General features: G+C 44.0%; 1 protein-coding gene across 4 annotated transcripts; it reads left to right on the forward strand.

Annotated features, from left to right (window-relative positions):
- The first annotated feature begins 295 nt into the window (after positions 1-295).
- On the forward strand, positions 296-6,647 carry TAC1 (tachykinin precursor 1). 4 transcript variants are annotated; one of them, XM_088162058.1, is made up of 6 exons: positions 296-421; positions 1,139-1,276; positions 1,403-1,499; positions 2,107-2,130; positions 3,793-3,846; positions 6,018-6,647. In XM_088162058.1, the coding sequence occupies exons 2-6, from the start codon at positions 1,154-1,156 to the stop codon at positions 6,065-6,067; spliced, it is 348 nt and encodes a 115-aa protein (XP_088018184.1). In that variant the 5' UTR covers positions 296-421; positions 1,139-1,153; the 3' UTR covers positions 6,068-6,647. The 4 variants fall into 4 exon arrangements, with proteins under 4 accessions (XP_088018184.1, XP_088018190.1, XP_088018188.1 ...); XM_088162062.1 differs by having other exon boundaries at positions 319-495; XM_088162064.1 differs by lacking the exon at positions 3,793-3,846.
- Positions 6,648-15,329: the final 8,682 nt, after the last annotated feature.

The following is a 15,329-nucleotide window of genomic DNA, read 5'->3' on the forward strand; positions in this document are numbered from 1 at the left end:
CGCATCCCGCATCCCGCATCCCGCATCCCGCATCCACACCCTCACCCCGCGTCCGCACCCGCGTCCGCCGCCGGGACGCGGCTCGCCCGCGGACGGTGCGGGGCGGCCCCGAGGGCGCGGAGCTGCGGCGGGAGGAGCGAAGGGGCAGCGGGGGAGCGGAGGGGCAGCGGCGGGAGCCGCCCGGCCGGCCCGCACTGCCTGGCCCCGGGCAGAGCCCAGAGGCGCCGCCGGAGCGGGGGGCGGGCGCTGCTCGCCGGGGCGGGGGCTGTCACGGGGCTGGGACGATAAAACCGGGGGTAATTGCACTTAGGCAAATGAGGCTGCCTCGGCCCTCCCCGTCTCCAGGTATATAAAGTGGGGAGCGCTCCTGCGGCCGGCCAATGCGCTCGGAGAGCAGCGCCCGCCCTCCCCGCTGCAGACGGTGCGTGCGCTGCGGGAGCCCGGCCGGCCGTGCCCGTGTGCGAGGGGTCCGCTTGTCCCGTGGTTGTGAGGAGTGTGCGTGTGTACTTTTTTGTCCCGCTCTGTATGTGTGTGCCTTTCTGGGAGGGGGTTACCTATACGCGCTTGTGTGGCCGCACGTGCGTGCCTCTGGATGTGCCGGCATGTTTTTGTGCCTGTCCTTATGTATCTGCCTGGATGTGCAAAGGGATGAGTGTGCACCTCTGGACACACGTGTCTCTGTGTTTGTGCGCGTGGACAGCTACATCCCTACGTGAGTGTGAGCATTTAGGGTGTGTAGCTCTTTGCACGAGTTCGTAAGGGGATGCATGTGTACCTGAATGAGTGTATGAAGGGGATGTATCTGGCTGCGTGTGTGTATTTGGGAAGTGTGAATCCTAGATGTGCGTGGACGTGTGAGGGTGTGTTTATGTCCTCTCTGTATGTGCGTGTGTGGAGGGGCACGGCTGGCTGTGTGTGTATGTGTGCTGGGGAGCACACCGAGCTGTGTGCCGCTGTGAGGGTGCGGGGTGTGCGTCTGTCCAGAGGGGTGTGCAGCAGTCGGGGCGGGGTGCCGGTGTAACTCGGCTGTACGTGCGAGGCGGTGTGTCCCCAGCAGCGCCCGGGCGGCTGTGCCGGTGTGTGCGGGGCCGTGCGCTCCCTCCCCCGGCTGCCAGAGCTCCAACCTGTGCCCCCGCAGGACGTCGAGGCGGCGATGAGGCTCCCGCTGGCTTTGGCCGTGCTCCTCCTGGCCTCGTCGCAGGCGTTGGGCGAGGAGATGGGAACCACCGACGACCTCAGCTACTGGTCCGACTGGTCGGACGGTGACCAGGCGAAGGTGAGCCCGGGCGGCCCCGCGGGATGGGGAGCGAGGGGTCGGAGCCTGGGGCTCTGTGCGGGCGCTGCCCCGGGCGGGACCGAATGGGGGGGTCCGCACTGAGCGCCGCCCGCTGTCGCCCCGCAGGAGGAGCTGCCGCTGCCCCTGGAGCACTTCCTGCAGAGGATGGCCCGCAGACCCCGGCCCCAGCAGTTCTTCGGCCTCATGGGCAAGCGGGATGCCGGTGAGCCGGGCGGGGGGCTGACTGCTGCTCACGCCGCTCCGCACGCCTCTTCTCCAGCGCCTGCCCAAACCTTACACGGTTATCGCTCGGGGTTAATGTGTTACATCTGCTCCATAGGCTGCCATGAGGGTGTTTTAGGTTTGGGCTTTTTTGTTTGGTGTTTCTTTTAAGTTTTATATGAGATAAACTCACTGATTGGAAAACAGAGGGCTTTAAAATCTTAAGCGTGTACCCGTTACAGCACATAATTCCCAGTAAGGGATAGCATGGTAGTTCATAGGTCAGAATACACGCCACTGAATCACCAAATTGGTTCAGTATACAATTATTGTCACATTTTCTACGTGTTAACTGAACCAATAATTGATCTAAGAAATTGGAGCTAAACTAATCTGTATTGTGTGGGTCAAGCTGAAAAAAGTTTTTTAGTCTCTTTGAAGAGAAATGCAGTCGTAAATCACCTCCCTAATTTCCTTAAGTGGAATATGTGTAGGTTAGCTTTTGTATTTGATTTTTCAAAGCATTGCAGTAGCATCATATGTATATGCCAATCCTTTTCTAACACCTCTTTTTGTCTTTTTTCTCTTTCCTTTCCTCTTCCAATCAGGATATGGCCAGATCTCTCATAAAAGTAAGTTTAAAAAAACCCCAATCTTTTAAGCAATCATTAGAAGATATTCTAATAGAGAATAGTATATTTGACAGGATTGTTTAGAAGGTGACTGATTTCAGCTAGGGACTGGCAGCACCACTGGTGGATAAATGATCTGTTAAAGAATTGAAACCTCCCCTTCAGTGCCACTGTGAGCCTGTATCTCATCTGAGCTGCTGCGAGCTTTGAGATTTCAATCCATATTAATGTGCGGATGTTGCAGCTCTCTCTTATTTCCCAAAGGGGGGATTTTGTAAGCCTTTCTCGTTGGCAAGGCAGGCTTACTGCCAGACTCTGAGAGGAGCAATTAAGATGGCAAAATCTGGAAAATTAGAATAATGAATTCCCAAGTCCCCAAGAATGCTTTCATGGGAGCACCCATGTCCTCACATGCGAGATGCTGTATCTGTGCTTCCAGCATTGTCTGAGAATCAGACTCCTGCTCACAGGAGGGGCTGATTGATGATGTGCTGCCATATGAAAAGCCATATCTTGCCCCATTAATAAGTGTGCCTTGCTCTGCTTCTGTGTAACACCAAGCAGGAGATGGTATCAGCACTGGGGTGTTACCTTGCTCTGCACAGTGATAGATTTATTTTCTGACATTATCTCATGATGTTTAAAGAAAAACTGTAAGATTTTTATTAAGTAAACATGATCTTATATATCACAGAAACTGTGAAACCTCCTCTGTCCACAGAGGCCAGCAAGTGTCCCAGTGTTCTATTATCCACAAGATGCTTTCTCTAGTATTAGAAGACCAAATAAAGAGTCTGATACAAAGCTCGTGCCAAATTAGCTGCTGACTAAAGTAAAAAAATTATAGTTTTCTGAAACTGCTTCAGCTTGAATTAATACATGTGAGGTCTGAGTATCCTGCTTTGTGTATGAATTCACCAAGCAAAATTCTTTCCAAAGAGAGACTTCTTGTCTGTCTCAAAAGTCAGTTTAGATAAAGAAGAACAGTTTATTTTCATTCCTTATCTGAAACTATAGCTACTACTATAATCTGATATGTACTGTAGGCCTAAACTTGGAGTAATTTATCCTCTACACTTCCAGTGTCTTGAGAATTACTAATGGGACAGGAAGGTAATACCTGAACTTATAAATATTCCAAAAATAGAGCCAGACTGTCTAGCTAGGACGTGTCCAGACATAGAGTCCCATTGGCTCCCTCTTCAGTAAGGGCTCCACCTGACCTATGAGGGAGGATTTTCTTCCACATTACAGAAATAAAACAACAACAGGTAGAAGAGATGCATCACACAGATGCAGGCTATACCAAGACACTGCCTTCTTGTGCATTTGCTCAGATCAGTAGGAATTGTACTGGGAGAGAAATAAAATTTGTACTGTTAGTGGCCATTGTTTTTCCATTATACTTTAAAAAAAATAAAAAAGCAAAGGTCTATCTAACCTAATGAGAAGATGTCCAATAACTGGCCTGTGCCTTGGTCTATCCTGTTCAGTCTGATTAGTCAGACTGCTGCTCCTTCTCTGGTGTCTGAGAGTGACATGAACAACTGGTCTGTGATATAAGCAGTTTCGGACCCTGTCTTCTTTCCTTGCAAGAACCTGTTATTTTAAAAACCTTCCTAGTTAAAATGTATTAAAACACCCCTAAATATATTTTTTCAGGGCATAAAACAGACTCCTTTGTTGGACTTATGGGCAAAAGATCTTTAAATTCTGGTATGTATTTGACTAAATTTGATACTTGGTGGTGTACAGCCTCTTCATTCCGTTGCCTCTTTGTTCTCTCACAGCGGATGGAAGAAGCAGTTTTTATGTAGTGTAGATCCAGAGTTCTCTGGAAAAGAATCAGGATTTTCTTTGCTAGCCAAGATTTTTCACTTCACTTCAATGCTTGAAATGACCAGGCTGGAAAGCTGCAGGCAAGCTCAGGTAGAATTCCTCAGAGAAATTTCATTGCTGCCCTGTCCTTGCATATTCTTCTAATCCCCAAGGTGCTAATAAAAGAAAAAAGCCTAAATTTTACTGACATATCAAGAAAAATTTGGACGCTGAAAATGCAAGGGTCACTTAACTTGTGGTCTAAATCCAGATCTCATCAGGTAAAGGGATATCTTCTCTGGAGATCTTTATTCCTAATATTTGGAGTAGAAGGTGAGGGAATAGAACTTTGCCATTAACACCACCTCATTCTGCAGATCAGGCTGTTAAACTTTCAGAGTCTCTTTCAGCTTTTGACTTCACCTAAAACATTTTAAACTCTGAATGGATACTGTGAATTTATTTTCCCATAGCATCCATACAGGGCAGAATTCTCCTCTCCCCTCGCATGCAGAACCACTGTGGGAAACTGGAGACTCCCCACAGCTCTACCTTCCTTCCCTGTGCTATAGGGCTGTACTGAAGAAATCCCTCACTGTGAACCATAAAGTATCAGTTGATTCTCCAGCATAAGAGATAAAAAAATAAAAAACCAAATGTGTATTTCATGTCTCTGAAATATTCTCACTGTTTTGTTAAATGGGTGATAAAAGTTAAATTACTAGCTGACACCTTCATATTATGTGGATACATGCTGTGATCTATATTCCGCAATTATGGTTGTCAGTAACTTCTATTTTCAATTAAACCCCCTTCAAGACTGGTAATATTGCTCTCTGCATTATTTTGCAAATTGCTACATATCATGAATAATTTTGTACAATTTTCTACAGTGGCAATAGCTATTAAATGCATAATACCTGTAAATATATCTGCTATCACAAAAGTAAATAGCCTGTAAGTAATAAATTGGGTTTGGTTTCCACTGGGATTACATTTACATTAATGTGAGAATGTAAAATACAGAAAGTGTTTTTTAAAAATGCAAAGATTTCATTGCCCTAATTTCAAAATCGCTGGTATAGTCAGGGTACTGTTATGTGGTATTTCTAACAAAAGGGAATAATGACGTTTTACTCTGTTGGGCCATGTAACACCTGTCTGACAGGTAAAACTAGAATTCACTGCTTTTCTGCCTGATTCCTTGAGGGGGAAATGGTGAGAAGTTTTTTCTGCTCCACTACAGAAGATAGGTCCTAAGGACTGTGTAATCAAAGCAAGATCAGGAATAGTAAGTGTTAGGATTACCCTCGCTTCTCCCTTTTGGAGGATATTTAACCGGGTAGGACCATTACCCCATGCTGTGGTTTTCTTCTGCAAAAAGCCCCTGAGCTCCCTGGTATTGGGCAGGAGTTCCTGCTGTCCCTCTGGGTGTCAGCATGTTGCTGATTTACAGCCTCAGGTGCTAAAGCAGGGTAAAGGGACGCTGATGTCTCAGTCTCTGGTTTGGGGACAGCCTCACTCAAGAAGGGCTCTCTGGATTTCACTCTCATTTTAAATAAGCAAGGAGGAGAGATCTACCATTACTAAACATTAAAAATGTTAGTTGAGACTATTTTAGCCTGCAGCTTGTCAGCATGGTTGTCTGAGTACATGTGAGGAGCTTGGCTCCTGCTGCAGTGTACAGTAAAATTATCCCTGTGTGCAGGGCTTGTGGACAGGGAGAGTTTCAAAGAGCTGGCAAAGAGCTGACTGCACAGGAATGACTGCACAGGAATATGTCTGTGGAGAAACCCTCTACCACACGTTGACCTGAATGCTTAGATCCCATCAGTTAGATGAATTACTGGGAGGTGAAGGGGCTCTGAGTTAATGGTGCTTCAAGCAGCTCAGCAGAGGAGAGGTGGGAAAACCTTCAGCCTTCTGGAGGACAGTGTAGTCTGAGCTAAAACCAAATCAAAGCAGCTCAGGGATGGTGCCAGCTGGCTGCAGGTCTCTGACACTTCTTGTGCTTGCTGGTGTTCATGCAAGGCTGTACTTTGTGCTTCAATCTGCTTCATTTTTTGCAGGGTCCTCCGAAGGAAGCGTAGCACAGAATTACGAACGGAGGCGTAAATGAGATATTCCCGTGCATTATTTATTAAACTTCATTTGTCCTAATGGCCAATGCTGTGTAATATAAACTAACCACTGTATGAAAGAATTATTTATTTAATAACTGAAGAGGTTTGGGGTTTTTTTGAGTTGTACATTCAATAAAGTTATTATTTTTCATATTGTGGCAGTGACACATGTTGTGTAGGTGTGTTGTGGTTCTGAAAGGACCAGCAACCCTGGTGATGTCTCACAACAAAGCACATTATTTGATATGACCTGTAAAGTTATGTTTACTAAACAAGCAAGTGTTCTTTTGTTCATTGAAAGCGAGTCTATCAGCTTCACAGCTAGTGCAGAACAGAACTGATGTTCAGTCTAGTGCCTCAATTTGTTTTCATGGTTTATAATGTACTGTACTTTCTGTATCGAAAATATATTTGTATCACTGCAGCATGTTTTATGTTCTGTGATTATGTATCAATATATTTTAAAAAGGGGGATGGATAATGTTTGAATTGGAATCCAAGGTCTTCATTTCATAGTCTGGAATTTTATGATAGTAACATTTTAAATAAAAACTACTCTGAGGCTTTTGCAACATACTTCCTTTGGTGATAGTGATGGAGTTGTTTCCCTTGTTGGTCTGAAACGAGATTTGGATCCAAGCAACAGTGATCTGAGACTGGAAAGAAATATAAAATTATTTTCTTTTTTTGCAGGGAGGCTGTGAGCCTCCTCATGTGTGTTTGGTGAATGTTTGAGGGATTTTTTAGTAGAGAGAGAGAGTTCCTGGGATTTCTCCAGGTCACCCAAGGTGCCATCCCTTCTAAACCTGATGGAAATCATGGAAAGAGCATGATGTATCCCCCAGCTCCAAAGGGAATAATTTGCTGTGGAATTAATCCAATATTGTAGATTTATTATTTGAAAGCCAAGCTCTTAATAAATTCTATCCCTCAGATTCACAACAAAGGCACCTGTGGGCATGAATCCATGCAATATAAAAGAAAAAAATGTGACTGTAATTATCTTTTTAATTAAAATATCTGATTACTATATATTCAGGATAGTCCTGAAATGATACATCCATCTCACCAGATGCCAAGGCATCTGGAGTTCTATCTTCTTTCCCCCTGCTACCAGCTATACTTCTCTGATGCTATGATGCAAACTTTCATTGCAGATGAATCACCAATAAAAACAGTCAATGTATACAAACTAAATTTTAAAATAAATAATACAAAGGGATTCACTGCTTGTTGTTTTCCATGTTGGAAAAGAACTTGTACATCACCATTTTCAAGGTTATCTGAGGCACCATCACAACTACTCCCATTAGGAGCAGGTGTGTGCTGGACCTCACTCCTGCTAGGTTAGAAGCAGCACCTAAGCCTGCCCATACTTAAAACAGATCCCACTTTCAGGTAGAAGCCAGATCTAGCAAGATAGATGGCTATATGGTGGGAAAACTGAGGTGATTTGTGGCAGGGACCACACTGATTTGAGACACAGTGGTTGTAGTGGTATTCTGGCAGCTCTGTGTCTTTCAGGGCTAATTTTCAGACTAATAAACTTCTGTATGAACTCCCACTGAGCTCAGTGAGGAGGAAAAGCTGACTGCTGGGCTAGCAGCACAGCAAAAGGACTGTGGAAATCATGCTGAATAATGCTCAGTGAAGGGTAGAAAGAAAGAAAAACTTCAAAATGTTCTTGCCCTTGCCTGGAGGACTCCAGTGCTCACAGAGCTCACAGTTAGTGTGTACTGAATTGTGAGACACAGGGAGGAAAGAAAAAGCCCCACCATTCACTCCCTGCAGCCTGCACATGTCAAAAACCTCCCTGCAGAAGAAACCATTGCAAAGCCCACAAGTATACATGGGCTTTGAGTGTTTGAAAGACAGCACAGGTACTAAATAACAGCATCCAGTAAACAGATATTTTCTAGAAAAAATGTAGAATGGTTTGGGTTGGAAGGCACCTTTAGAAGTCATCTGGTCCAACCCCCTGCCATGGACAGGGACACCTTTCACTAGACCACATTGCTCAGAGCTCCAACCAAAATGACACTGAACACTTCCAGGAATGGGGTATCCACAATTTCACATTGGTCAATGTGTTGCAGAGGCTGACCATCGTTATTGTAAATAATTCCTTCCGTAAAACCAATCTAAGACTACCCTCTTTCAGTTTAAATACCTGATCATCTTCATGCCCATCCTCTGTAGTTGCTCCAACAGATCCATGTCTTTCCTGTGCTGGGGAACCCGGAGCTGGATGCAGCACTGCAGGTGGGGTCTCATTAAAGCAAAGCAGAAGGACAGGATCACCTCCCTCTCCCTGCAGCCTGCACTGCTTTGGATGCAGCCCAGGCTGTGGTTGTCTTTATGGGCTGCAAGCTGGGTCATGTCAAGTTGCTTATCCACAAAGAGCCCCAAGTCCTTTTCCTCAGGGCTGCTCTCAGTCCATTCCCTGCCTGTATTTGTTCTTGGGATTGCCCTGACCCAGGTGTGGGACCTTATACTTGGCCTTGCTGAACTTCATGAAATTCACATAGGTTCACTCCTTGCAGCAGTCAAAGTCCTTCTGGGTGGCATGGCCTCAAGTATGTCAGTGGCATTACTGATGTATTTTTTGTACTGATACAATTTACTCTAGAAGGAAAGCTGAGCCTCTGCCATCAAAATAGTCTTCTTTTACATGTCAGTCTGTTGAGTGGTTTCAATCTGGCATTTGAAACAACTAATTTTAATTTCTGGTGGCAAAATAATGTCAGATTTGTGCTAATTTGGGTTTTGAACAATAAGTTTCAAATTGGCGTTGATTTATATGTTTGTATAGACATATATTCCAAGCTAGAAATAAAGCAAACACAGCAAATGGCATAGCCTGAAATGTTCCAGCTGACTCTGCCAACAAATGCTAAAAACCCCTCATCACATTTTGGTGCTGGCAGGGATGGCTCAGCCAGGCTGTGCCACGCTGGGGCTGTGGGGCTGTGCCTGCCCAGCAGGTCCTGGGCAGATGTGGACGTGCATGAATTGCACACATCTGCAGGCATACAGTCCAGATGCCTGCTGCCACAGACTCCCAACCTCTCTCCACAACAATATTTGCCCTCGCAGGCATCCTGGGATCCTGGAGACACAAAAAGGAATTATGTCTTTTTTCTGCCTATAGTCTTAAGCAATATAGTCTATAGGCTATTGAGTACTTCAAAGGGAGTTTTAAATAATTTCTGTGGTCTTTAATCTCCGTTTTAGGACTGCATCAGCTTCTAAAAACTTTTATCTGTTGGACAGCATTGCTTGCAGCCCCATTTGTGCCTTGGATCGCTGGGCAGTGCCCACTCTCCAGCTCCACTGCAGGCTTTGGAGAGGTTTTCACTAAATCCCTCACTGTCTCCACAAGAGCCAGCCACAAACTGTGACACAGACTGAGCTCTTTTTGGTGGCAGCAGACTGACATCTATCATGTTGCATAAGCTAATCAATAACACTGCAGTAAGGGCATCTGGCAGCAAAATGCAAGCAAGATTTAAATAAAGTAATAAAAGTCTTTCTAGGAAATCAGCACAGAGAGCAAACCCTATGCTGATAAATGTCCCCACTGGGGATGCTATAGGCAGTTTGACATCACAGCCCACCTCCAACAAGCTTAACACCTTTTCAGGTTATTTTTTCCCCAGAAATACATCAATCATTGCATTTTGACATGTGGCTGCTCTTCTGGTAGGCACTGTCTCCCTTACACATAGGCACTCCCCTTCACCCAGACAGGGATGTTGAAATCAAGTTCTCAGAAGCCTGTCTTGCCCAAGAGTGACACAGAGAGCCAGCAGCTCTATCCATCATCTCCATCTCTCTGCTGTTGCATGGAGACTGACTGCCCATGGTGGAGATGCAGCCAAACTTAACCTGGCAAGCCAAAACTAGAGCCATTCCCCACAAACCCTGCCCATGAAATGGGGAGCTGGGAGGGGGTCTGGTCCCCCATACCTCACTTCACCTGGGGAGCTCAGGCTCAGGCTCTGAATTGTTTAATTCTGATGCCACAAGCAAGTACTTGCTCTGTTCATGCCAGGAGACTGGTATTTTTCAGAATGGTCCTAACCAAAAGAAAAGGAAAGATCTGAAAATGTCTGGGCATGGGAATCTTGCAGGAACCCAGCCACTAGCCATCATGATCTAGAGCAGAAAAACATCAAGAGATTTTTTGAAAATTATTAAAGTGAGTCTTTAAAATGCTGTTTATTCAGAGTATGCCAGTAACAGCTCCTTCAGAGCTACCAACAGCCATTATTTAAATGCGAACTTTGTCCCTTAAACTATGTCTCCTAAATTATGGCTGACTGCTTTATCGTAAGAGATACTGAGCAAGTCCCAGTGCAAACTCTAGTAATCACCAAATGCTCTTCTGATGAGCCCAAGCAGTTCCCTTAGTCCTCATGTTATCTGCAAAAGAGCTCACTTCCCTTTACAGAAAATATTTGTTACTGAAAGAGTAGCGATTTCTTAATTTTTGTTTTTTGTGTTAACAAGTGAACAAATATCCTTGAACCTATATCTTTCAGGGAAGAAAAAAAGACACTCTGTGCATTATTCTTTTGATAGAGACTGAAACATTTGTTAGCTGGAGAGGCTGTGTGAAAATCATTATGATATTTATTAAAAATTCTCACTGCTCCATCCCTGATAGATATTTGATTTCTATCAGAATAAACCAGCTCAGAAACTCCTTTTTAAAGAAAAGTATACAGAGCGTGTGCAAAAAAAAATCACCTCTTGTTTTCTACATCCATCTCCAAATTAAACAATGTTACCACTTACTGCAGATGGAAGAGATGAAATGTGAACAGACTGTTAGACAACAAAACACTTCATCTGTCATGGTGCTTCATGCTCTCCCAGAGGCCTGCAGGGAGGAAGCCCAGCAAGGTGAGATGGCTTGGCCAGAAGCAACAGCAGTGGCTGAGCTACAAATGCAATGCACATCATGTACCTAACCAGCCACTTCAGTGCAAAGAAACTTCATAAATTATAAAGAAAAATGTTAAATGCTAAGAAAATATTTGTGGGGGTGAAAAAAAGTACCTTTTCTGTTTTTTTCCTATCTAAACAATTTCCTACAACATATTTCAGCAACATAGCTGAAATACACCTGCAAGGATACACCTGCACCAACATATCACAGAAGCATTTAGATTCAAAAGGACCCTTAAGATCATCAAGTCAAACAAATGTAACAATAGAGACACCACCTGAAGGAAAGAGAGAGTGGTACTGTGTGAAACAGGTAAAGAGCTGCATAAATTCATGCCTTATATTTCTCAGCCAGAACTGGAGTGTCTCAACTCCACCATATGTTAATATACCTTCAATGTTTTATTTTCATGAACTAGTTAGCATTGAAAACATATAGCTGAGAAACAGAACATCTTTAATCACAGATATTTAATTTTGGCACATGGAAATGCTTTAATTTTCACTGTTAGGACACTCAGACGACAATAGCCACATTCTGTTTCTGTGTACCAAAACATTAAAACTCAAGCAATGTGTTCTGGAAGCAAACCTTGCTTGGAGAAGATACACAAAAATTAGTGAAGGAATATATACATGTGGTATAGTTATTCTAAGACTGCATTTTAAAAAATATATAATTCAGTGAATTTTCATAATACCCAGAAGACATCATAGCTGTTTTGTGAGACTTGAGCATTTACAGTTTGGATTCCCACAGTGCTAACTCAGCCCAGGCAAATTGGGCACTGTGAGACCCTCCCAGAGCACCACAAACCTCCCCAAAACTGTACATAGGCACAAGACAGCACTTCAGAGCAGTTTCTTGAAATATAGCATAATGAATTCTGATGTCTGCAGATGGAAACCTGTTTACCCACAGCACATCTTCCCCACACTTCCTTACCAGCCCAATTCCAGCTTGAGGAAACAATCAAACCTTCCTGTCCTGCCCTCCCAGGCTGCCAAAGGAGTTCCAATTAGTGTCAATTGGGATAATAGCTCTATCTGCATTTTTAAGCTATTATTAGCAAGTTGTCAGTCAGCCAGCAATTTGTATCACTTTGGTATAATGAGCATTTAAATATTTAAAAAGAGAACATTCCTTTCTACCACCCCCTTCCTTTTTGTGCTATAATAATAATGGTTTTAATCAAAAGTAATTTGTATTAATATACATTTTGCCCCAGGTGTTAAAGGCAGTCTTCAAGAGCAGTGGTGAGAGATGTTAAGTAATACAGTTTATTAATATAGACAATTACTCCTATCCTTGATAGCAGCAAAAATGGAGGCAGCTTTTGCAACCAGAATAATCTGACTCTCTTCTTGGCCTCTGCAAGATGATTATGATTTAGGAATTGAGGTCAGTTTAAATAATTTTAAGTACCTAGTATTATAACTTTCTAAAGGCCTATTATTTTGGACTCAATAACCCTATCTTCTCCTTGATGAAAATTCACCAACTAAGCACCCTGTAGCACAAAAAAAAATCGAAAATAAAAATAAAATAAAAGCAGAAGACCTCTTTCAGAGCATGCCTGGGGCAGGCAAAAGGCTGTGTGTGTTTCCACATTGCCATTACACCACCAATAGTCACTGGGGATGATTTTCCTGACAGGGCTCAAGTCTAGATGCTCAGGTGTACACAATGCATTTGTATTTTTAAAATAATACTTTTGAGAAAACGAGTACCTGAGCCTTTCTCTTGTGCACCTGTAAAACTTCCTAGTAGCCTTGAGAAGTTGGTTCACGAAGTTCAGCTAGGCTAAGGGCAAGGCTCACAGCTGGGCTGGAGCAATCTCAAGCATAAATACAGGCTGGGTGGAGGATGGATTGAGAGCAGCCCCGGGGGGAAGGACTTGGGGTGCTGGTGGACAAGCAAGAGCTGGCAGTGTGTGCTCAGAGCCCAGAACGTCGATGGCTTCCTGGGCTGCACCAAAAGAGCTGTGGCCAGCAGATCAATGGAGGGGATTCTGTCCCTCTACTCCACTCTGGCCAAACCCCGCCTGCAGGGCTGCATCCAGCTCCGGGGCCCTCAGCACAGGAAGGACATGGAGCAGCTGGAGCAAGTCTAGAGGATACCATGAAGATCATCAGAGGTGGGAGCACCTCTCCATGAAGACAGACAGTGTTGGGGCTGTTCAGCCTGGAAAAGAGAAGAGCTTACAGCACCTTCCAGTACCCAAAGGGAGCCTACAAGAGAACTGGAGAGGGATGTTTTACAAGGATATTTAGTGATAGAACAAGGCAATGCCTTTAAACTGAAAGACAGTAGATTTAGATTAGATATAAGGAATAAATTCTTTACTGTGAGGATGTGAGACACCAGAACAGGTTATCCAGAGAAGTTGTGGAAATCCCATTCCTGTTCAAGGTCAGGTTGGATGGGACTTTGAGCAATCTGGTCTACCAAACTGTATCCCTGCCAGTGGCAGGGAGGTTGGAACTAAGTGAATCTCTAAAGTCCCTTTGAACCAAAATTTTTCAATGATTCTATCTTAATGTTCTCTTTGTATGACTATCTGAAATCCTGTGATCCCCATACTAATCATGAAGGAAAAATGAAAAACCCTAACAACTCCAGAGGTAAAATTAACTTTGCTTAGTCCCTAGTCTGGTATTGTCTTCCATCTTCTCTAGAACTGACATTTTATACCTATTCCAACTCACACTGCTGATTTTTAATATAACTAGTTTTGACTAGTTATACCTCTAACGTGAATATTGAATGCCTTCCATACTAATACAATTCATCTCTTAGCTGCTGCCTTACCTGCAGCAGCAGCATGAAAAGCTCTGCACAACACCTTTTGAGCAAGAACAATTTGAAAGCATTTTATTTTATGCTTGGCTTTATCCTTATTCTAATCAAGTACTTATTAAATTCCACGAAGCTCACGCACAAATCCCAGTGACAATCGTTTGTGAAGGAAGATATTAAAAGCAGAAAGAGAGCAGGAAGGAGAGCAGGATGGAGAGCATCTTCCCCAGGGATGAGGAGCTCATTTGCACGGACGCGCTAACTAGCGGCTGCCATCTGCCGGCTAGAAAAAGAAAATTTTTTAAAATTAGGAAAACATTCCGGAAGCAAATTCCCGATCCGAATTCAAATGTTGACAGACTCTGTCATGCTGGGGAAAGAGTGGCTTCCCGGTGGCTTCCCGGGACACAGAACAAGGGGCAGAGTCAGCCCCGAGTCGCTTACATGGGGGAAACACAGAGTCGGGCGGACTGCAGGGTAGTCAGCATCTTCTGTTGTAGCTCGTAGGATGATTGAAAGATCCAAACCTGACCATAATGCTGGAAAAAACTGGTTGCCCAGCTAGTGTTCTCTTGTTGAAAGTGTTTCCAGGCAACCAAAAGAAGGGAAGTGGCACTACAGAGAGGGATGGGTGAAATACCACAAACAGGTCTTAGAAAGCAGCTGTTAATGTACCACCTTCCCCAGCTACCACCCCAATCAACTTGCAGAGAAGCACAGCAGCAAAGACCACCTCTCTGCTTCATTCTTCTTTGGCCCTTTTCCGGGAACAAGCTTTGTAAATAAAACATTAAAATTACTCCTTTAAATGAAAATAAATTGAAATTATTAAATTAAAAATAAAATTAGAATTGCTATTCTGTGCATTACCTGCATCCAGAGACACGCGTACACAAAACAAAGACTTTCCTAACTGCAGCCTTTCTGTCAACCACAATGTCTATGTAAATGCAAACATAAAAAGCAATAGGCCCCGAAGTTCCAAAATGAGGAACTGTGCAGGCGTTGCACGTGCTTTGGCTACCCCATGGAAAGGCACTGAGGAACACACAGTGGAACTTGTCACAGAAATAAGCAGCCTCTCCCACAGTTCAGCTGCTCTCTCCTTTGGAGACACTTTCAATAGCCAGCTCAAACACAAGTTTACCTTGCCTTGTGCCAAATCCTCCTTCCACTTCTGTTAATGGGAACCAAAAATTAGGTCTCTCTCAGAAAAAAATTAAGTCTACCCCTCCAAAGACTAAAATAGGCAGCTTTTACATTTTACTGTGATTTTAAACAGAATTTCAAAAATTTTACATTTCAAACCACCCCACATTAAAAAACTTTGACCAATGAACTAGGGGTTCCTGAAGTCCTACCAAGTGTTCTCTGGATCTTACATGCTGGTTTGTACTGGGGAACTCCTCTAGAGCCACTGTCAGGGACACTGGGATGTGGAACAGTCAGGGAGGCTCCACACAAGCAACCAACAGGAGGCTAAAACAGCACGTAAGTTTTAAGTA

This window comes from Sturnus vulgaris, chromosome 1 (genome assembly GCF_052056855.1).
Source record: "Sturnus vulgaris isolate bStuVul1 chromosome 1, bStuVul1.hap1, whole genome shotgun sequence".
Lineage (NCBI taxonomy): Eukaryota > Metazoa > Chordata > Aves > Passeriformes > Sturnidae > Sturnus > Sturnus vulgaris.

Coding starts and splice junctions, on each gene's coding strand:
- TAC1 (XM_088162058.1), top strand. CDS start 1,154: ATGAGGCTCCCGCTGGCTTTGGCCGTGCTCCTCCTGGCCTCGTCGCAG. Junction 1,500..2,106: donor CATGGGCAAGCGGGATGCCG/GTGAGCCGGGCG, acceptor TCTTCCAATCAG/GATATGGCCAGATCTCTCAT. Junction 2,131..3,792: donor TGGCCAGATCTCTCATAAAA/GTAAGTTTAAAA, acceptor ATATTTTTTCAG/GGCATAAAACAGACTCCTTT.